Genomic DNA, 23,515 nt, shown 5'->3' on the forward strand with positions numbered 1-23,515 from the left:
CTTGCCCCCCCCCCCCCCCCCACCCCTGGGGTGGAGGTGCTGCCCCTGCCCCATTGCCCTACAAGCAGTAGGACAGATTTTCTAACCCCCTGCTCCCTCTGTCCTCCCTATCTGTTTTAGGTGCAACCAGCCGGGACATATGGCCAGGTCATGCCCCACTGCCATGGAGTGTGACGTGGCCGTGTGCAATTGGGCACCTGAAACGGGTAAGCATGGGGAAAATGGTCGGGAGGGGCCTTGTCTGATTGATGTTGTTTTAGGAAATGTGAAAACCCACGCATTAGTGGACACAGGGTGTGAGCAAACCTTGATTAGGACAGCTCTTCTGGGTGGTGTGTCGTGGCGGCCACAAGGTCAGGTGGCCATCGCCTTTATCGATGGAGACACGGCGGCATACCGCACCATAAAAGTATATCTATCGGTATGATCGATAAAAAGTCCCCTCGTAGTAGGGGTGGTGGAAAGGTTGCCACACCCAGTTATTCTGGGTCGAGACTTGCCAAAATTCAAACAATTAATGCAAATAATGACAGTCTCAGCCGCACACGTAAACGTGGCAGAAAAAGAAAAAGGAACGAATTGGGGAGGTGTATCCTTTTCATACTGAAATATTTTCCCCTCTTTTCTGTCCTAGAAAAACAAATAAGGAGAGATGGACCGCGAAATGGGAGGGAGCATCTTTGAGGCAAGGCTGGGGTCTGATGGGAAAGTGCTGGGATGGGAACAAACGCCAGTCGAAGGGAGTAGGAATGCAGTGTGACCAAGAGAGCGAGGTTACTGGGACAACCAGGGCAGAGGTTATTCCAGCCCCTCTCAATGTACCGGATCTGTGGTACTCAAGCGTGGACATAGTGTGGGGCCAACATAACAACCCATCACTGGTGCATGCTTAGGGGCAGGTCCGGTCTATTGAAGGTAAGGATGTTGATGGCGCTGGGGCACTAGTATATCCACATTTCAGTATCAAGGGGCAATTACTGTATAGAGTAAACCTAGCTGCAGGCACAGGACAGCCTATAACACAATTATTGGTTCCCCCGTCTTGTTGGACCGAGGTCATGAGGCTTGCGCATGATATCCGTTTTGCGGGGCACCTCGGAGCCGAGAAGACGAGGGAACGAATATTGGCTCGATTCTATTGGCTAGGTCTTCATACTGATGTGTCGAGATATGTAGCCACATGCCCAGACTGCCAGCGAGTAGTGCTGGGTCGAATGCGCCCCGCCCCTTTGGTCCCACTGCCGATTATTTCCACTGCTTTTGAGCGCATTGCAATGGACATAGTGGGCCCTTTACTACCTTCTGACTCCGGGTATACGCATATATTAGTAGTGGTGGATTATGCAACGCGATACCCGGAGGCAGTTCCATTGAGGTCCACTAGTGCCGCTGCAATAGCCACCGAGTTAGTGCAGATTATGACTAGAGTAGAGATCCCCAAGGAGATCTTGACCGATCACGGAACCAATTTTTTGTCCAAAACGTTACAGCCAGTGTACAAAATATTAAAAATACATCCCATCAGGACGTCCGTTTATCGTCCACAATCGGATGGTCTGAGACGATTCGTAACACAGGAGCAGAAACATTGGGCATCGCTTCTTCCATACCTCTTTTTGCAGTGAGAGAGGTACCGCAGATTTCAACGGGGTTCTCCCCCTTTGAGCTCCTGTACGGCTGGCAGCCTCTCAGCATTCTCGACCTGCTGAGAGATGGGTGGGAGGAGCACAAAGGCTCGTCCAAGAATGTAGTGAAGCATGTGCTGCTACTAAGAGATCGCCTGGATTTGGTCGGTCGTTTGGCCCAGGACAACCTCAGATCGGCTCAGTACCGACAGCAGCAGCATTACAACAAAAATGCACGGATTCGAACCTTTCGACCAGGAGACAAGGTAATGCTGCTACTTCCCTCATCAGAATCAAAACTGTGTGTTAAATGGCACGGGCCATATGAAGTGATTCGGGCTATAGGGAAAGTCAATTTTGAAATTAGACAGCCCGATTGCCGTAATGAACAGGAAATTTACCATGTCAATTTGTTAAAGCACTGGCAGGCAAGGGAGGTCTTATTTATAGCCCCAGGCAATATGGAGGACGATTTAGGCCCCTGTCCAGAGACTCCTAGCACAAGAATGATTTCAGTAGGGGAACAATTGGTTCCGGATCAGCAAAGAGAGCTGTGTAAGCTTATTGAGGCGTGCAGCGATGTTTTTTCTGACGTACCCGGCAGAACAGACTTAGTTGAATATGACGTTATCTCTCCACCAGGTGTCACCGTGCGAGAGAGACCGTACCGGATCCCGGAAAGTCGACGAAGTGGCGTTCGCAAAGAGGTATGGGATATGCTCGAACTTGGGGTGATTGAAACTTCCAGGAGCGAATGGTGCAGTCCAGTTGTCATAGTGGCTAAGAAAGACGGCACCAACCGCTTCTGTGTGGATTTCAGAAAGGTAAACGCTATTGCTAAGTTCGATGCATATCCTATGCCTCGGGTCGACGAACTTTTAGACAGACTGGGAAAAGCGAGGTTTGTTTCTACTCTGGACCTGACAAGGGATACTGGCAAATCCCTTTAACCCGCAGCTCCAGAGTGAAAACCGCATTTTCAACATTAGAAGGGCTGTTCCACTTTAAAACCATGCCATTTGGGCTACGTGATGCACTCGCTGCCTTTCAGAGACTAATGGACCAGGTTGTACGCCCACATCATGAATATGCAGCAGCGTATATTGATGACGTGGTGATTTACAGCTCCACCTGGCGAGAGCGTTTGGCTAGGGTTACAGCTGTTCTTCAGTCTCTAAGGGCAGCCCGGCTGACAGCTAACTTGAGGAAATGTGCATTTGCCAAAACAGAGACTCAATATTTGGGATTTTTAATGGGGAATGGAAGGGTGAGACCTATGGTCATCAAAATCCAGGCTTTGGTTGATGCAGCGATCCTCAAAACCAAGACTCAGGTGAGGTCACTACGTGGTTAGCCGGTTATTACCGCCGCTTCATCCCCGAGTACGCCACAGTGGTTAACCTGTTAGTCGACCTCACCAAAAAGAGTGCTCCAAATTTAATTAAGTGGTCAGCTGAGTGTCAGGGGGCGTTTAATACTATTAAGCGTCGAGTTTGACAGGCCCCCACTGTTATTACTCCAGATTTCACCAAGAGATTCATCCTCCACACCGATGCATCAGATGTAGGTTTGGGTGCTGTCTTGTCCCAAAAAGTAGCTGGAGTAGAACACCTGATATTATACTTTGGGAACGTAACTACCCCGTAGTCAGAAAAGAGTGTTTGGCCATTAAATGGGCTACTCACTCTTTACGATACTACCTGCTGCGACACTCATTTGATCTGGTCACAGACCACGCCCCACTCACGTGGTTAAGCACAATGAAGGACAGCAATGCCCGGATAACTCGGTAGTATCTGGCATTGCAGCCCTTCATGTACCATATGGTACACCGGGCAGGGAAAGAATACCAAAATGCGGACTATTTATCCCAGGAGGGGGAGTAATGGGAAAGGTAGATTTAGCCGAGTGTTCCTTCGGCTCCACTCTGAGCAGTGGGATATGTGACAGAATGATAATGAGTTCTGGTGATAAATCTCCGTCCCAACCTGTGAGGGGGCTAAAGAACGAGAGGAGAAGTATCTGGAAGGGCTGGCCTGACAGTTCGTTTTCGGGACCGGGAAGTCGGTCAGCCTGGAAAGAAGTGAGACTCTGTTGTAAGACTGTATTGACCTGAAAGGTAAACGAGGAGCAGCTGCAAGTAATAAGGCAGCTGCAACCGTTTACCTAGATGTCATGCGGGATTACATAAAGGGGCCAGGGTAACGCTGATCTTTTCCTTCATTTGGATTGAGAGAGGAGCTCTCAGTGTATGAGAAAAATACATGTTGTGTGTTTTTGTGTCTGTACGGTTAATTGTCTGTTTTCACTTTTAGACAGTTAAAGCACACCTCCGGAGCTGTCGCCAAGGGTCAGCACGATCCGGAGCACCACTGCACACCACACTACCTGTGTTTGCACTGAGCACCAGCACGACTACACTCATCCCAGACTGGTGACCGTGTGTTTGTTTTTGTTCGGGACTGTGCCCTGTTTTCGTTATTCCCGTGCTTTACTCGTTGTGTATTGCCGGGGATTTATTATTTTACGGTCACCAGACCGGGATTAGAAATAAAAACACTTGTTCACTGGATTACCGTTGTCTGCCTGTCACTCCTTCACCGCTACACCTGTTCCCCTTTACCAACCACTTTGCCACACTGCCTTATCTGGATATTTACTATGTCATTTATTGCTATTATCAATACAATTGTATGTTGTTCATTTTGTGGCTTTACTTTTTGTTTTTTTTGATGATGGTGATGATGCATATTTTTTGTAAAGCGCTTTGAGATACCATGATATGAAAGGAGCTATACAAATACAATAAATAAAAAAATAAATATTTGAGAACCCTCATTTGCACTATCTCTGCCCCCTTTTTGCGTATTTTGCAGGAACACCCATAATTACATATTAATCTACGCTTGAACCACAAACAGAAACTGCTGCCACAGCATTCCCTGAAAAGTCGCAAATAGCATTGCGCTTGTTTAGTGCATTTCACCCAAGACTTCAGACTCATTTGCAACTGGTTTGCAACTATTGCGACAGCCGCAACACTTTAGTACATCTACCCCTTAGTATCATTGTTATAGTTTAACCTCCATAGTTTTGTGCATGCATTCTCTTTCAGTTGTAAATAATTTTACCTTTCCTGAAAAAGTTTCTATGCAGTGTTTTGCTGTTCTCTTGTTTTCCCATTTCTGAGAGACCTTTTCTGCAGTAGGGTCTCTTTGAATCCTCCTTGCTTTTCAATTCAAGTCCCGGATATAAAATAGCAGCCATCAATGGCACAGTGTGACAGTGCGAGCACGGGCCTGCGTCTACAAACTAAAGAATAAAAAGATAATGTCTAGTCTACACATACTGCAGTCCAAGCGGCAGTTATAATATTGTACACCTAACAATAGCAATAACAGTACACATTTAAAATTGTCTTGAAAACACTGAGAAAGACTTCTCGTTGAAACGTTTTTCATTTAATTTATTAAGTTTATTTTGGTATTTTTAAATGTAGCACTGTTGAGTATTTGTATACTTGTGGGTGAGTTTGAACTACATCACATGAAGAATCAAGTTCCATCAGCGATTTGTTGATCTATTTCAAATATCCCAAATAAAAGGTGTCGGATGTGTTGTTGGTGTCTCAGGTATGGGCAGCAGTGACGAATGGTCTGATGTTCAGGATGTCATCGATTCCACCCCAGAGCTCGACATGGCCCCAGACCCTCGGCTCCATTGCAGGTATTCCACAAGCGCGTCTGAGTTTCTCTGTCATTGTCTCGAAACTTGAACATGTAATTGATGCTGCTTGGATACTCCTACAGTAGTGTTGGATGATAATGCATTTTTCTGTTATCAATTATCAGCTGTAAATTATCACAGTAATCATGATCGTTGGCTGTTTCTTGTAACATGTCTTGTTATTTCTAAATTGTTTACAAAATAAAAAAGAAAACAGTGTTTAAAAAAGTTGTAATTAAAAAAAAAAATATCAACAGTTTCACATTCCAAGCACAGATTGCATGTTACTGTAACCCCTGGTTGGGATCTTCATACATAGCTCTTGCTAATTTATTTTTGAACCCAAAAAGTAGGGTTGCAACCTTTTATGAAATAATGATTAATTATTACTTACAATTTATTACTTGCAACTTTTTTTTGCACAATTCGGGTACCCCGATGTATCTTTATAACATGTATTCACTGGAATATTCCAATGGTTTACAACAGTAAATTTAGATGGAATTTTTGCAGTTGGTCTTCCCATGTTTATATAGATTTCCCATCTCCCATATGCTTTACTGTACCTCTCTGGGTTTTACAGTGCTTACCTATGCTTTACCGGGCTTCCACTATGAGGTATTACACTTTCCTATGGTTTTACGATGGAAAACTTTTATAAGGCATGTATTTGGCTAGAGCCTTTCATGTGTTTCACATCTGGAGGCCTGGATTGGCATTGCATTGCGCAACATATAATTTCTCTCCATTTAGTTTTTTTAAGTAAGTGAAAGAATATTTAGAAAACCCTGCCTCATTGAAGTTCAATAAATGGGCAGTAAAAATGTTTTTCATTTTAAAACATGATATCTGGTATCACAATCTCCATTTGCAAGCCATGCTTTTATGCACTTCCTGGGTCACCTGGAGGGTGAAATTGTCCTCATCCCTTCAGTCGCTTCTTTCCTTTCAATAACCAGTCAGCTGCTTCCCCTGTTGACTTACGTGCTTTCAGCCAGTAACATGACCCAGAAGACACTGCTGGGGTGAAATGACAAAAGAATTTCTGCAATAACTGACTTCCTGGAAGGCAAGGCAAACAGACTGAGAATGCTTTTCTAACCCAGATGTCTGTTTTAAAATGAAAATACATGTTTCTATGTGTTTTTTTGAAAACTGCACATTTGAGACCTATGCAGCTGGTGGAAGTACAAAAAAGATATATGGAATTATTTAATTTGCTGCAGTTGCTTTAATGGAAAGTAGTAAAGCTTGCATTTTGGCTTGTGCCTTTAATAGGGTGAGCTGTGTTTCCAATATAATGCAATTGTTTTTCTTGTTCCTGCAGCCCTACACAGGGAATTGTAAACCAGGCTTTCGGTATCAACACAGACTCGCTGTACCATGAGATCTTCACTGCTGGCTCAGAGGTTATAGGGGATGTGGATGAGGGGGCTGACCTGCTTGGTAAGCTCATAATACCCTGACTTTGGATTTTACAATGGTGTCTTATACAAAGCTGTAGTTAACCATGGTAAATGATGGCCAAGTCAAGGCTGACAGTGTTAACCCTTGTAAGAAACACAACTTAACCAGATAAATAAAGGCTGAAACCCTTTCAAGTAACTCGATTGATGTATTTAGAAGACACCATGAACAGAGTCCTGTAGTTTTTCCATGAATGAAGGTAGCTGAATAACCCAGACAAGCCCCAGAAGGGTCAAAGTGGGTTGTTCTTTGAAATAACCACTGCACTCTATAAATGTTCATGGAGTATTCTGATTATATAACAAGGATAATTAGAAAAAGAAAGTATGTTTAAATCTATATTAAACAAACGCGTTTGGAGATTTAGTTTCTAAATTAAAGAAGGATGATGCTAAATCTAAATGAAAGAGATTCAAAGAATTCCTTCCCTTAGATCACAATGTGATTCGCCAGTCATTCTGTCATTAAATTTAATGAATACAAGGATAAGTAAAAAATCAGATTAAAAAAAAAAAAGAATAGTTTTGAAAAAGTTACTCAACATAGTTGACAAAACTTGTTTTAAACTTGTTTAGTACACTTATTGAATTGAATTACCACTTTCTGATTTAGATTTTTGACTGGGAATTGTGCCAAGTTTTTGTTAATTTATTCATTTGAAAATACCAAACATGTGTGAACTGTATTCTAGCCTTGAGGTGAAAGGTTAGTCTATGGCGTGAAATAACTGTCAAAAATACTTGTGTGTGTGTGTGAAAAAAGATCTGTACCTTGTGGCAAGATGGCTTGAGGGTGACGTCAGACCAGGAAATGCAGGACACAGTATTGTGAGTGAAAGGCGCTGGTGCACAGATTTCTTAAACAAATAAATTATTTAAACAAAACAAAACACTGAACAAACAAAACAGTGGACAAACCCCAAACAAGTATTGTGCTGGTCCTTCTAAGAAGAGTAGCAATTGTTATTTCTATATTATAACTTTCTCTTTCTGTCTCTCCCGTTCTCCACTCTGAACACACCAACCTCTAGTGTGAAAACCGTGACTCTTTTTAAGCAGCTGTCCCGGGTCTTGATTGCTAATCATTAAATCTGGCTCCGGTAAAGTCTGCATGGGAAGTAATTATGACTTCACCGTGCCCAGATAGCAATATGCACTTAAATCACCCATGCTACATAACTCAAACTATACAAAATAACCCCAAATACAGCAAGGGGCAGGGGGTATTACGACACATACCTGTAAAATAAATTTGTACGCTCGTAAAAAAGATGTGTACCTGTAAAAAGTATTCTGTGTAGTCGTAAAATAAATGTGTAAGTTCGTAAACAACACCCCAAAAAAACCCAAAGTTATCTAAATATACGATTACAACTCATTTTGACAATTATTTCACGCTCATAAAAAAAAAAAAGAAAAAAAACTAATTGTGATCGATGAGTATTTAAATACTTGCAAACTAGTGTAAGTGTCGGGAGAGCTGTATTTCAGTTGCACTGTGCACATTCTCAGATGGACAGGTACTGTTCTGCCTTTTTATAATTTTATTGTTATAATGTATGTGAATTTAGTTTAATTTTACTCGAATATAAGTTACGAAGGAAAACAAATTAATAAAATAATGCCAGCAAAAAAAACATCACTATCGTGAATATTGCATTTGAATTGGTGCATTGAGCAGGCTGACATGTTTCTGTAACACTAAACATAGGGAAGCATTGTAAAGTCCTGAGATATATAGTAAAGCATATTTAAAAAATTGTAAAGTTACCGTGCAAATGTACCACTGGTAAACTTTTATAAGGGAACAGCCAGTGCTAATAATATAATGGAGTCACAATTTTATAATAAAGAACCTTCACTAACCAATCAAGAACATTTATCTAGAAATCTATTAAACCCCTCTATCATTGGAGTTGTGTCTTAAAGGATCCTAGTGATTCTGCATCAACAACATGACTAGGTAGGCCATTCCATACCCTCGACACCAAGTGCCTCCCTCCTTCTGTCCTCAAGCATTAAAAAACATATGAAAACCAAGATTGAAAGGGTAAATAAATCTATCATTTAAAGTTAAATGTTTAAAATAGCAAAAAAGCAATTTTTAATAGTCTACAATAATACCCTGAGGACATTAAATTGGTAGCTTAGCTTTTCTGAATAGTAATGTACAAGGTAATGCTCTCTAACCAGAGCTGGGATTTAGATAACAAGGATTGTGTACAATTGTCTCAGTAGGATACAGTCCACCTTTTTAAAATTCCCCAAAAACATGTAAATTATCATACTTTGTCATTTTACATCTTTTACCTATGTTGCTGACCATGTTGCATTACTACAACCCTTGTATTGACAGAGTACTGTGTTCAGTTCTGGTCACCACAGTTCCAAAATAACCTTGTGACCTGGAGAGAGCCTGGAACAAAACAAAATTGGGGGAGTTGATCAGAGTCTTTAAATTGTTTTGAAGGAGTTGACAAACCTTAACCAATACATTAAGCGCAGCACAGAAACCAGCACCAGAGGACAGTTCAAAATGAAGTGGAAATAGACTTAGGACAGATGGAAGGAGACACTTCTTCACACAGACTGTTGAGGGTATGGAATGGGTTACCTAGACATGTTGTTATCTTGTTGAGCTGTGATCCTTTAAAACCCAGCTTGACAAAGTTTTGTGATCAATCAGCTACTAGGAACCGGATGAAGCGTAATAGCGTCTTCTCATTTGTAGATTTTCTCATGTTCTTGTGTTCTTAAGACAGAGTCGAACAATGGCTAAATATCTTCATCTTCAAATAAGACTGGAGGCTAGTTACTGCAGCCAAATTACACCTGAGAAGAAAGTAAAATAAACAGCAGTTATTAGCTATAATCATTGCAGCTCTAAAGGGGTAAGAAATTAGATTTGTAGACAAGACTTGGAAATCCTGCAGCTGCACATACATCCATTGTAGAGCCTTTGAGATGCCATGCTTTGTCATTAAACTGCCCTGTTCATTTGTTTATATTGTGTTTCCATTTTTAGTTTGAGTCACTGATTGATCCTTTCTTTGCTTCCCTTTTTCTCCTTGTATGTGCTTCTGCTGGCCACGCCTATAGGGGAGTTTTCAGGTGTGTATCTGCCCTCGGATTGGTTGGTATTTATTTTGTTCTCCTATTGGTAGACACTTGTGACACTCCCTTGTCCAATCACTGCTGGCTGTCTTCCTCCAAGCTAAACATGTTTGAAATGGGCATCCTGGTATATCCATATAAAAGTTTCCCATAGTAAAAGCATGGCAAAGTAGTAATGCATAGTGAAAGCATGGTAAAACATAGGTAAGCATTGGAAGGCTCAAATAGGTATTGTAAACCATATTAAAAAAAAAAAAAAAACAAAAAAAAAAAACAGCCATGGTAGATCTTTGTTGGGTGCCCACAAGTAACAATGCTTTGGAAAAGTGGATTTAATTTATCTCACTGCATCGCGCCCCATACTGCATAGCGCCCCGTCAGACATCCGACCTGGCCTGACAGAAACTGAATGCATCTGCTGCTTAAAAATATCATTACGTTACCTATGCTTTGCTGCAGCATTTACTCGGGAACATTCACCCGGAGAAATATAATTTTTAAGGGTTGTAGTGTATCTAGATTACATTCCGTCCTACAACAATGCTAGTTTTCTGTTCCCTCAATGAGCAACTCATTTCAATCAGAGCACCAGCATTGTTGCAGGAGGGAGCGTAAACTGGTTATACTGAGATGTTTAGAAGAAATATTCTCTTTCTCTTGGTGAACATTCACAAGTTGAAAAAAGGAATTGGGCAGTTGATTTACCTGCACTGTGTGAATAAAAATATCGAAACAAGTTGGGATTATGTTAAAAAATATATTGCTGTGATATCGACAACATGGGATACAGCAAAGGTAAAGTGTTTCTTGTAAAACTTTATGCCTGGTGAACAGAGATTAGATGATGGGTAGAGAGGAAGCCCTTTGACCCACAGTCCTCATAGCCATTTATTACAGCAATGAGCTGACATTCAAATTAGGTATTCAGAATTCAGTAGAAACCACCTAAAACATTTGGCACGCTAAATATTGTTTTTATTAATTTTTCCAATTTTCTCCCAATTTTGGAATGTCCAATTATTATTCAGCCTGGCTCACCACTGTAACCCCGAACTAACTCGGGAGAGACGAACACTTGCTTACAAGCCAGGCGCCAGGGCAGTGCTTGGACAATTGTGTGCTGCCCCCTGGGAATTTCTGTCCACAGTTGGCAGTGGCAAAGCTTGGATTTGAACTGGTGATCTCCATGCTATAGGATGCACTCCAGGTGGAATGCTTTTACCGGATGCGCCACTTGGGAGCCCTGCACTCTAAATTTTAAAAAAGGAATACATCACACAAGCTATTAGCCTTGAATAAAATACTGCTGGTACAGGGGGTCATAGCTGGCTGCTGAAAACCCTGGAGCTGCCCCAGTCACTCCCAGCTCTCTGTTCTGAACCCTGGAGCTGCCCCGGTCACTCCCAGCTCTCTCTGTTGTGAACCTTGGTGCTGTCCCGGTCACTCCCAGCTCTCTGTGTTCTAAACCCTGGAGCTGCCCCAGTCATTCCCAGCACTCTGTGTTCTTAAACCTGGAGCTGCCCTGATCACTCCCAGCTCTCTGTGTTCTGAACCCTGGAGCTGCCCCGGTCACTCCTAGCTCTCTGTGATCTGAACCCTGGCACTACACCGGTCATTCCAAGGTCTCTGTGTTCTGAACCCTTGGTGGTGCCCCAGTCACTCCCAGCTCTGTGTTCTTAAACCTGGAGCTACCCTAGTCACTCCCAGCTCCCTGTGTTCTTAACCCTGGAGCTGCCCCTATTCATTTAATTTTTACCTCAACCACTCAAATCAAATTACCCTTACTGTGCAGTTATGCAGATATGAGTTGTCACAATACTGCTTCAAGACAAATTAAGCAAGTCCTAGTTTGATCCTGTGCTGTATTTTATAGCTGGGAAAATAAGCATAATTCAGAGATTTGGCAGGATTCTCTTAATGCAAGACACCAGTAAATCCACCATTGTAAATCTGAATCTCACACCAGTCAGATTCAGAGTGGTCTAATCTACCAGTAGAAGCCCACTAATGCTTATATTTCGTTAATGTACGAGTTTGGGTTACTTGTGTGTCTGTAGAGTCAGGGATCCTCAAGGCACTATTGTTTTCAGAATGAACACAATGTACACCCTGTTAATGAACATGGAAACCCAAACTAACTGGGGCCAGAGGGAGGATATCAAATCCTTACAGGTACTGTCAAATTCATTTTCAAGATATTCACAATTCAGAAACCTCCAGGATTACAGTACCATGCTCTCTAAGGAGTGCAAACCAAGGTTTCAAATGAAACTTTCTTATTAACCTCTTACTAGGGCTAGCAGTAGTATCACTGGTCCCCATTTTCTTTTTGTGGTTCTTTGGAGGTACAGATTTTAAAAGTACAATATTAAAATATAAAATACAAGGAAAGAAACCAGACAATTTTTAACAGAAGAGGAGGAGGACCAGTGGTAATGTTGTTTAAACTAATACAAGCAAGAAATGAACATTACTCAGAGTAGTAAGAGAACTGTTGTAGGGAACTGCTGCATTGCAATTGCATTCACTCTGCTTTACAGAAATAGCAGAAAAGGGAAGACACCCTGTCGGGGAGCTCAGAGATGTTCCTCTTTGCATTTTGGGACAAGTGGGGTGTCGAGAGAGATCCTGGGGAGGGCTATTGTGTTTTCCCAGGAACACCTTCTGCTCACAGTCTCTCTGCCTCTCTTTGATCCTGAATTTCTGAAATTGCTTAATGGCTTGTCTTCTTTTGTTTTCCCTCTCTCTCCGCTCCCTTCTGGACTGCACGCTCAGTGTGTGATGATTTCTCTTTTTGTTTTCCTTTCCGCTCCCTTCTGGACTGCACGCTCAGTGTGTGATGATTTCTCTTTTTATTTTCCTTCTCTCCCCGCTCCCTTCTGGACTGCAAGCTCAGTGCGTGATGATATCTCTTTTTTTTTTTTTCCCTGTCTCCCTGCTCTCTTCTGGACTGCACGCTCAGTGCGTGATAATTTTTTTGGTAAGGCGATCAGCCTTATTAGCTCTTTATTGCTGGTTTCTATCTCCACCTCCATCTTTGCTTTGCTTGGGAAGTGTGTCTCTGTCTGCTGGAAGAATAGCCATTGCCATCCTCCTCTCATTGCTGGAGCTGTAACAGAGATGGGGAGCAACGTAGTGCAAAGCCACGATACAGTGTCTTCTATATTTGTTTCTGATGTGCACAGGCAGTAATGGGAGGTATATGCAGTGTTGATGAATGTGTTCATGTCTCCAAGTCATTGCTAAGTGCTTTTAATGCAGCCAGATAGACAGTGTTGTTCATCAACACAGAGACATTCTGAACTCTGTTTAGCTCAGATTGCATTTAGTATATTTTTTCATAAAAGAAAAAAACCCAACCAATAAGATATGCAGGGGTTTATTTGTACAAAAAGGTACCAGATCTTATAATTAAGGAAGTGGTCTAGCCTTTTTTATTTATAGACCAAATATACTGATCTTGATTTACAGTAGCTCCCATATGTGCTTCAAGTTCTCATCTGCTTGTGTATCAGGGTTTCATGCCTTATCGTTTGTGTCGGTAGCTGCCTGCCCACCTTTGCCTAGCCCTGTTTTAATATAATCGTTAGGTCTGAACAATACTAGTGGTGGGTAAACTAATCCGATGAACAGGAGTGATGACTCTGTGTCTGTTAAGAGCACTATTTTTTTGCTGTTTTGCCATTTGGGGTGTAAAAACTTTGTCAGAATGACAGCGACCAAGGAGGCAGCAGCCAGCACCAGCTACACCTTCAGTGGGTCTCCGTAGGATGAGGGGAGGCGGCCCGGTGTTACGCAGATTTCTGTATCCCTTATAGAATTCTGTATCACCTTAGATTTGACGTCTGCGTAGATCAAGATCGCTATACGTGAACGCTTAATGTTTCTGAACAGTAATAACATGTAATACAATTTAAATGTGTTTTAAAAGAAAAATACAGTTTTATAAGGTTACTTTTAAATCAAGGGTTTCGTCTATTGAGCAAAGCAGGAGGTTGAACATACTGTAGAAAATCAGCGGTGTTAAATGTGCTGTTTTATTTTGCTATAGAATAAGTTTGGTCTTGTTTTCAATATGTGTTGCAAACTGCAGAGGAATATCGCGTATCCACGTCTAGTTTTGAAAAACTGCATCTGCACAGGCATAGAATCATGCGGGGATACAAAATTCTGTGTAACACCGGGAATGTCTTGCTTTGAGATGGTTGAAAGGGAGAAACAGAAAATTATTAACTGAAAACAAATATTTGTTTGCACCTTTATACCCCTTCTGTTTATTTTGATGGTACTCGTGTACCGAAACGATGGCTAAATATAAATGTGTTTCTTTTAAAGGGATTGTAAGTGTGCGGTTTATTTCTTTTTCTTTTAAGAAACTTTAACCTTCCAGCTGATTATCCAGTGATTTCAATATGCTGCAGAGGCTAGTCACAATTTGTGCCGTACTCACTGTTGTCTTTTCCATGACAAAAATGCTAATGTTCCCTTTCAAGTGCGAAATGTATTCCATTACATATGGGTTAACCTATTACACCCGATTTCACTGAACACTTCTGCCAAAGCCGTGGCTACGCCCGCAACGTCAGTACGCCTGTCTCCACTCCCACAGGAGACAAGCTACGTGCAAAACGGCGCCCAGTGCCATTTATTTTTCAGCCTTTCCACAACACCGAGTGAGCTCAGCATGAGAGAGTGAATCATCACTATCTCCTGCTAGAAGCAGTCAGATAAGCCCATCTTATTTTATTTCTGCTTGTTTTGTCCCTCTGTGGTAAGTGACAGAATCAAAAAAATTGTTAAATAATTATTTTGTGTTTTTTACCGTGAGTCTGTTTTCGTGGCCTTCTGGCTTGCGGTAGCAGCGGGCTTGCCTACCCTGCACTCTGTAACACAGTATTATTTACATTAATTAATATCTCTTTTCTACCTCAACTTCCGTTGGAGTTTTATTAGTCTTGTTTTTTTACAAGCGTATTGTAATTTTCAACTACGTTGTTAAATATATTGCAGTTGAAATTGCTGTATTTGTGTTTTTCCCCTTTTATTCTAGGTACTGTGTACCGTACCATGGTGTGTATACCGTACCGTGCTCCCTCACCAGGTTGGTCTATGCTTTTTAGTGTACCGCACTACACCGTGTTCAGTAGCACGCACTAGCATTGTACTGTTTTTTATACCGTACTTGTTACTATCTGTAGTACTACAGTCTTGCTGTAACAATGTCTTCAGAGGATAAGCTTGAGGTATGTGTGCGGTGTCTTGGTGGTGAGCATGCTCAGCAGGCTTTACACAATCACTCCATGTGTGAGTTCTATGCACTGCTTTCCAGACAATCGGTCGAGCGCAGGAGCAAATGTTTTGCAGAACCTGCTCCCTCGATCTCTCAGAGAAATGTGTCTTCCTCACTGCAGCGGGTGACAGCAGGGAAACAATAGCACGGAGGCAGAAGCCCCTCTCAGTCTTCATCATTGACCTCATCCTCAAACCCCCCCCCCCCCCCCCCCCCCCCCCCCCCCCCGACAGACGTAGTAAGGCTAGCCGCCGCCATTCCCAGAGTGACCCGGATATTAGGGCCCAAATGGGTTGCATGTAGGAAGCCATGTCAGCCCAGAGCCAGGTGTTAAATGCACTGACGGAGGCGTGCCTGGCGTAACCCACCCCTGCTCCGCCTGTGGTGCAAGTGGCTGTTGCAGTGGTTGAGTGGGGGCAGGATGACTCCTTGTCCCTTGCTGCCTCGGGGACTCCCGAGGAGCTAGAGGAACCTCAATTGGAGGAGCTAGAGGAGGACGAGCCATTAGCGCCTCTCCCCTTCTCTGCAGAGCTGACAGAGCCACTGCAGCACTAGAAGTGCCGTGGCCTGAGGAGTTTGAACCCAAGCGCTCCATTTTTGACAGGCCCTCCGCTCCCCCTAAGAGGAGCTCGATGCACCCTGTCCACCCAGATTTTCTGCAACTTGGGGACCCCCCTGCGACGGCTCCTGCTGTCCCCAGGGCTGACCTGTTATATCGGTACATGGCACGGAAGGTTTGGGGCTTGGCCGTTTTCCTCCTGTCGCAGCATCCATTGCCTCCCTGGTACAGGGCATGCATCTGGCGGTCCCTTCCAAGGATGTGTCTTGCCCAAACAAGCAGTGTAAGGTCATGGAGACAGTGTTAAAAAAGGCCTATGTGGCACAGGCTCTAGCTACCCGACTGGCTAACTACACCTGGTGGCTTACCAGTCAACGCTTGTGTGGAGTTTGTCAGCGAATCACAGCCCTCCCCCCAGCAGATGCTGGAGGAGCTAAACCTGCAGCTGTCCAAATACAATGGACAGTCTCTTGGCTGAAGCCTCTCAGCACTCTCTGGATGCCCCGGTCACGGTGGGCCATATGTTCAGTCCAGCGGTGGACGACCTTTTGCTGAGCTACCAAAAGGCGTGCGAATCCACCAAAGAGCTGGTTTGCTTGCTGCCTAGGAAGGCTCCTCAAACCAGGAAGCAAATGGCGCCTTGGCGCCTTAGGGCTCAGCAGCCCCAGACTCAGCGACCTGCAGTGCATGCAGGTCAGGGGGCTCCGCACCAGAAGGGTGGGCAGACACAAAGGCTGCACTGCCGCCAACACCACTGACCACCTTTAGTACAAAGAGCAACTGCTAACTCACCGGCGGCTAAGCAGCAGCCTTAGGGGGTTGTTGCCACAGGTCCAGGGTCCACCTGGATTACTGGCGATCAAGCACCACAGAGAGCTGGGTGCTCACTACAATACAGCTCGGCCATTTCCTCCAGTTCAGACAGGGCCCTCCTCCCTTTTCAGGAGTAGCTATGACTTCTGTCTCCAACCCTCAGGATGCCCTGGTGGTGTCCCAAGAGGTGATGACCCTTTTACAAAAGGGGGCTATTCAGGTAGTAGACCCCTCCGATCTGGAGTCCTGGTTTTATTCCAGGTATTTCCTGGTGCCAAAAAGTGATGGTGGCCTACGGCCCATTCTCAACCTCAGACAGCTCAATCTGTTCTTGAGGCGCAGGAAGTTCAAGATACTGATGATAAAACAGCTCTTGCCATCGGTCAGACCGGGCAACTGGTTCACTACGGTGGACCTGAAAGACGCCTACTTCTATGTCACGATAAGACCCGGCCACAGGAAATATTTACAGTTCTCCTTTCAGGGGACCATTTACAAGTTCTTTGTTCTGCCGTTTGGCCTATGTCTAGCTCCTCGCACCTTTTCAAAGTGCATGGAGGCTATCCTGGCCCCTCTGAGGCTACAAGGCATCAGAGTGCTTGCCTACCTGGATGACTGGCTCATTTGTGCCCAGTCTCCAGCACAGGCAGTAGAGCACACAGAACTGGTGACCACTCACCTCGACAGGCTCAGTCTTATGGTGAACATGTCAAAGAGCCAGCTGGTACGGTCTCAGGCTACTGTCTACCTGGGAACCTGCTTGAACTCAAGCAGGATGATCACCACTCTGTCGGAGGACAGTATCCAGAAGCTCCACACGTGCCCGAGGCTGTTTCAGCTTGGCGTGTCACAGGAGGTCATCACCTTCCAGAGGCTTCAAGCATGGTTCATGCACAAGGTGAGTCAATTTACCGTGCAACCACATCGCCGTCTGTTGCTGTCTCGACACTGTATGGAGGCCCTCTTGTGGTGGAAGCAGCCGGCTCACCTGTATCTAGGTGTGCCATTGGGCAGTATCACCAGGCGAGAGGTGATCACCACAGACGCCTCCAGTTCAGGCTGGGGCGTGGAATGGAACGGACGAGGAGCGCAAGGTGTGTGGCAGCCGTGAGGCTACACATAAATGTTCTGGAGCTGCAGGCAGTCTTTCTGGCCTTGCAGAGTTTCTTCCAGGAGGTGCGTTGGAGACACTTGTTGGTCAGGACAGACAACACACCCATGGTGGCCTACATCAACCACCAGGGTGGTCTGCACTCTCCCCGTCTCCATCGGTTAGCCCACAGAATCTTGTTGTGGGCTTACGAGCACCTGCTCTCCCTGAGAGTGATACACCTGCCAGGAGCAAAAACCACTCCGCAGACCTACTATCAAGGGGAGTTCCGTGCGGTTCAGAGTGGAGGCTTCACCCGTTCCAGAGAGCAGACGTCGACCTCTTTGCCTCCCTGGAATCTGCCCATTGTCCCCTCTGGTTCTCCATTCTGGGGACCGGAGGTCCGTTTTGAGTCAACGCCCTCACACACGAGTGGCCGAGGACTCTTCTTTAGGCTTTTCCCCCGGTAGCATTGCTTCCGTGTGGGAACTTGGTTCTCCACGCTGGTGCAGCTCTTGCACCACCAGCCTTGGCAATTGCCCACGCGTTGTGACCTGCTCAGCCAGGCACAGGGGACGTTGTGGCACCCCGACCCATCAAGCCTACAGCTCTGGGTCTGGCCCTTGAACAGCTCCTGTTCAGCCAGTTAGGCTTGTCGGAAAGAGTCATATCAACTCTACAAAATGCGAGAGCTGCTTCCACGCATTCTCAGTATGTATACAAGTATGGATACAAGTGGGGTGTGTTTCAAACTTGGTGTTTGGCACGGCACATTGATCCCACGACTTGCTCCATTCCAGTCATTCTGCAGTTTTTGCAGGACCTCTTTGATGAGGGTAAGTCCCCCTCGACGCTAAAGGTTTACTTGGCAGCCACCTCGGCTTGCCATGTTAAAATTTACTTTGTGTCCCCAGGGGCTCAATGCAGTCCCCAGGGGCTCAATACAGCGATGCAGTGGTGTGGGCCACTCCTCATACCTTCACAAGGTTCTACAGGCTTAATGTCCTGGATCCTCATAACCCATCTTTTGGAACCAGAGTGCTGACAGCGGCGTCTTGGCCGCATTCAGAAGCACATTCATGAGGTAATTATGCCTTCTGTAGATGTTACTGTGTCTTATCAGTACGGCAAGTCATCGGTCTTGCAAAATTGGCTGTTCTTCAGGTCATGTCCTATCAACGGCTGTAGGTATACTTACCCATGTGTAATGGAATACATTTCGTACTTGAAAGGGAACGTAAGGTTATTATCATAACCGTGGTTCATAAGAACATAAGAACATAAGAAAGTTTACAAACGAGAGGAGGCCATTCGGCCCATCTTGCTCGTTTGGTTGTTATTAGCTTATTGATCCCAAAATCTCATCAAGCAGCTTCTTGAAGGATCCCAGGGTGTCAGCTTCAACAACATTACTGGGGAGTTGATTCCAGACCCTCACAATTCTCTGTGTAAAAAAGTGTCTCCTATTTTCTGTTCTGAATGCCCCTTTTTCTAAACTCCATTTGTGACCCCTGGTCCTTGTTTCTTTTTTCAGGCTGAAAAAGTCCCTTGGGTCGACACTGTCAATACCTTTTAGAATTTTGAATGCTTGAATTAGGTCGCCACGTAGTCTTCTTTGTTCAAGACTGAACAGATTCAATTCTTTTAGCCTGTCTGCATATGACATGCCTTTTAAGCCCGGAATAATTCTGGTCGCTCTTCTTTGCACTCTTTCTAGAGCAGCAATATCTTTTTTATAGCGAGGTGACCAGAACTGAACACAATATTCAAGATGAGGTCTTACTAGTGCATTGTACAGTTTTAACATTACTTCCCTTGATTTAAATTCAACACTTTTCACAGTGTATCCGAGCATCTTGTTAGCCTTTTTTATAGCTTCCCCACATTGCCTAGATGAAGACATTTCTGAGTCAACAAAAACTCCTAGGTCTTTTTCATAGATTCCTTCTCCAATTTCAATATCTCCCATATGATATTTATAATGTACATTTTTATTTCCTGCGTGCAGTACCTTACACTTTTCTCTATTAAATGTCATTTGCCATGTGTCTGCCCAGTTCTGAATCTTGTCTAGATCCCTGAAATAGAATCCATTACAATGTATCCATTACAATTCTTTGGTCGCTGCGTACCTTCTATGCAGTAGGCTGAAAAAAGTTCATGGCGCTGGGTGCTGTTTTGCATGTAGCTTGTCTCCTGTGGGGGTGGGGACAGGCGTGCATGACGTCACGTGCACAGACGTGGCTTCGGTAGAAGTGTTCAGTGGAAACGGGTGTAATAGGTTAACCCATGTGTAATAGATACATTTCTATTTCAGGGAACCAGATTATGATAATATTACTCTTAATCCATAAAACCAACGAAATACATCCTTTGTAGCCTATATTTTACATTTTATTTGTAGTGTTCTGTGCTGCCTGGACGCTAGAATCACTGTTGAGCCCTCTTGAGGTGTCGTGGGCTAGTCGACGAAAAACAGAGGACAGAAGGTGCCCACTTGAAGACCCCAGAGATGTACCCTACTTAGCTTAATGCAGACGGTTGTCATGCTGATGCGCTGGAGAGACCGCGCTGGGTTAGTCCCCGGAGCCAGCATCGCAGCCGTTGTGTGTGCTGATGCGCTGGGTAGGCAAAATAAGCTGATCCCTGGAGCCAGCATTACACTTCAGAAATCAACACCAGACAGAAGGATAGCTACATCATCAGATGAAAAGCAACTCAAATGGATGGAGATGCAGATGGATCACATTAGTTTACTGTAAAGCTATGTCTTAGTTGGTGCTTATCTTGGCGAGTTTAACATCTACTCTCATGTAATTGAAATCATGAAGATCTGGATATATCCAGTTACTGCTGGTCAGGGGTTTGAAGATTCATCAAGGGAGAATGAAATGCTTTAGGGAGAAGGGACAAGGGCCTCGCATTGATCAGTACTTCTTACGAAGTCAGTCGAATTAAATCCAGCGACAGGAAGCAAACCACAGTACGCATGATATCAGCACCCGTCATAGATGTGAGGAGGACTTGCGTGGATACAACTAGTGATGAACCTAATGATCCTTGCGAACCCGGTCAGATGAACCAACATAAGAGAAAAGAACCTCAATGGGCCTGGAGTTAAATGGCCAAGAGCTTGTGAGAAAACTATGTGGGACACAGTAAACACTGATCTCTGTGGAAAGGTTGAATGGAACAGTTGAAAAGACACTGGATACATTTGGGGACATCATCTACGCATATGGAAGTGAGAGGTTTGGAATTGAAAAAAGGAAGGAAAAAGTACAAACTATTCATAAGAACATAAGAACATAAGAAAGTTTACAAACGAGAGGAGGCCATTCGGCCCATCTTGCTCGTTTGGTTGTTATTAGCTTATTGATCCCAAAATCTCATCAAGCAGCTTCTTGAAGGATCCCAGGGTGTCAGCTTCAACAACATTACTGGGGAGTTGATTCCAGACCCTCACAATTCTCTGTGTAAAAAAGTGTCTCCTATTTTCTGTTCTGAATGCCCCTTTTTCTAAACTCCATTTGTGACCCCTGGTCCTTGTTTCTTTTTTCAGGCTGAAAAAGTCCCTTGGGTCGACACTGTCAATACCTTTTAGAATTTTGAATGCTTGAATTAGGTCGCCACGTAGTCTTCTTTGTTCAAGACTGAACAGATTCAATTCTTTTAGCCTGTCTGCATATGACATGCCTTTTAAGCCCGGAATAATTCTGGTCGCTCTTCTTTGCACTCTTTCTAGAGCAGCAATATCTTTTTTTATAGCGAGGTGACCAGAACTGCACACAATATTCAAGATGAGGTCTTACAAGTGCATTGTACAGTTTTAACATTACTTCCCTTGATTTAAATTCAACACTTTTCACAATGTATCCGAGCATCTTGTTAGCCTTTTATATAGCTTCCCCACATTGCCTAGATGAAGACATTTCTGAGTCAACAAAAACTCCTAGGTCTTTTTCATAGATTCCTTCTCCAATTTCAATATCTCCCATATGATATTTATAATGTACATTTTTATTTCCTGCGTGCAGTACCTTACACTTTTCTCTATTAAATGTCATTTGCCATGTGTCTGCCCAGTTCTGAATCTTGTCTAGATCATTTTGAATGACCTTTGCTGCTGCAACAGTGTTTGCCACTCCTCCTACTTTTGTGTCGTCTGCAAATTTAACAAGTTTGCTTACTATACCAGAATCTAAATCATTAATGTAGATTAGGAATAGCAGAGGACCTAATACTGATCCCTGTGGTACACCGCTGGTTACCACACTCCATTCTGAGGTTTTTCCTCTAATCAGTACTTTCTGTTTTCTACATGTTAACCACTCCCTAATCCATGTACATGCGTTTCCTTGAATCCCAACTGCGTTCAGTTTGAGAATTAATCTTTTGTGTGGGACTTTGTCAAAAGCTTTCTGGAAATCTAAATAAACCATGTCATATGCTTTGCAATTATCCATTATCGATGTTGCATCCTCAAAAAAATCAAGCAAGTTAGTTAGGCACGATCTCCCTTTCCTAAAACCATGTTGACTGTCTCCCAGTACCCTGTTACCATATAGGTAATTTTCCATTTTGGATCTTATTATAGTTTCCATAAGTTTGCATATAATAGAAGTCAGGCTTACTGGTCTGTAGTTACCTGGTTCAGTTTTGTTTCCCTTTTTGTGGATCGGTATTACGTTTGCAATTTTCCAGTCTGTCGGTACCACCCCTGTGTCAAGAGACTGCTGCATGATCTTGGTTAGCGGTTTGTAAATTACTTCTTTCATTTCTTTGAGTACTACTGGGAGGATCTCATCCGGCCCAGGGGATTTGTTTATTTTAAGAGCTCCTAGTCCCTTTAACACTTCTGCCTCAGTTATGCTAAAGTTATTTAAAACTGGATAGGAACTGGATGACATGTGGGGCATGTTGTCAGTATCTTCCTTTGTAAAAACTTGTGAAAAGTAATCATTTAATATATTTGCTATTTTTTTTTCTTCCTCTACGATTTTGCCATTTGTATCTCTTAAACATTTAATCTCCTCTTTGAATGTTCTCTTGCTGTTGTAATATTGGAAAAACATTTTGGAATTGGTTTTAGCTCCCTTAGCAATGTTCATTTCTATTTCTCTCTTGGCCTTTCTAACTTCCTTTTTGACTTTTGCAGTTCTGTGTACTCTTTCTGCGTACTTTCTTTTTGGTCCTTTTTTAATGCTCTGTAAAGTGCCTTTTTTCTCTGAATATTTTTTTTAATTGATCTATTAAACCATTTTGGCAATTTAGTTTTACATTTAGATTTGTCTACTTTAGGGATATAATTGTTTTGCGCCTCTAGTACTACATTTTTGAAGAACAACCATCCTTCTTCTGTGGGTGTTTTCTCTATTTTACTCCAATCTACTTCTGTTAGTCTCTGTTTCATGCCTTCATAGTTTGCTTTTCTAAAATTGTAAACCTTAGCTTTAGTCATTACTTTTGGGGATTTAAAAAACACTTCAAATGAGACCATGTTGTGGTCTGAGTTTGCCAGTGGTTCTCTGACCTCTGTTTTAGTTATTCTATCTTCGTTATTTGAAAAGACTAAATCAAGGCATGCCTCCCCTCTAGTCGGTGCCTTGACAAATTGTGTTAGGAAGCAGTCATTTGTCATTTCCACCATTTCTATTTCATCCTTCGCGCTACCCACCGGGTTTTCCCATTTTATTTGGGGGAAGTTGAAATCCCCCATTAGTATGGCTTCTCCTTTGCTACACACATTTCTAATGTCATTGTATAACAGATTATTGTGCTCACCGTCTGAATCTGGCGGTCTATAGCATGCTCCTATTATTATGCCTTTTG

General features: G+C 43.5%; 1 protein-coding gene across 5 annotated transcripts in view; it reads left to right on the forward strand.

Annotated features, from left to right (window-relative positions):
- The window catches only part of LOC121330953 (C-Jun-amino-terminal kinase-interacting protein 3-like), a 227,200-nt gene that overhangs the window by 72,054 nt on the left and 131,631 nt on the right, over positions 1-23,515 (forward strand). For 4 of the 5 annotated variants that reach the window (XM_041277960.1, XM_041277963.1, XM_041277964.1 and 1 more), the window contains 3 exons: positions 5,258-5,351; positions 6,679-6,797; positions 9,917-9,928. In XM_041277960.1, coding sequence (XP_041133894.1) covers positions 5,258-5,351; positions 6,679-6,797; positions 9,917-9,928 — 225 coding nt within the window. The remainder of the gene's footprint in view (positions 1-5,257; positions 5,352-6,678; positions 6,798-9,916; positions 9,929-23,515) is intronic. The other variant, XM_041277961.1, reaches the window with a different exon arrangement.

This window comes from Polyodon spathula, chromosome 18 (genome assembly GCF_017654505.1).
Source record: "Polyodon spathula isolate WHYD16114869_AA chromosome 18, ASM1765450v1, whole genome shotgun sequence".
Classification (NCBI taxonomy): Eukaryota; Metazoa; Chordata; class Actinopteri; order Acipenseriformes; family Polyodontidae; genus Polyodon; species Polyodon spathula.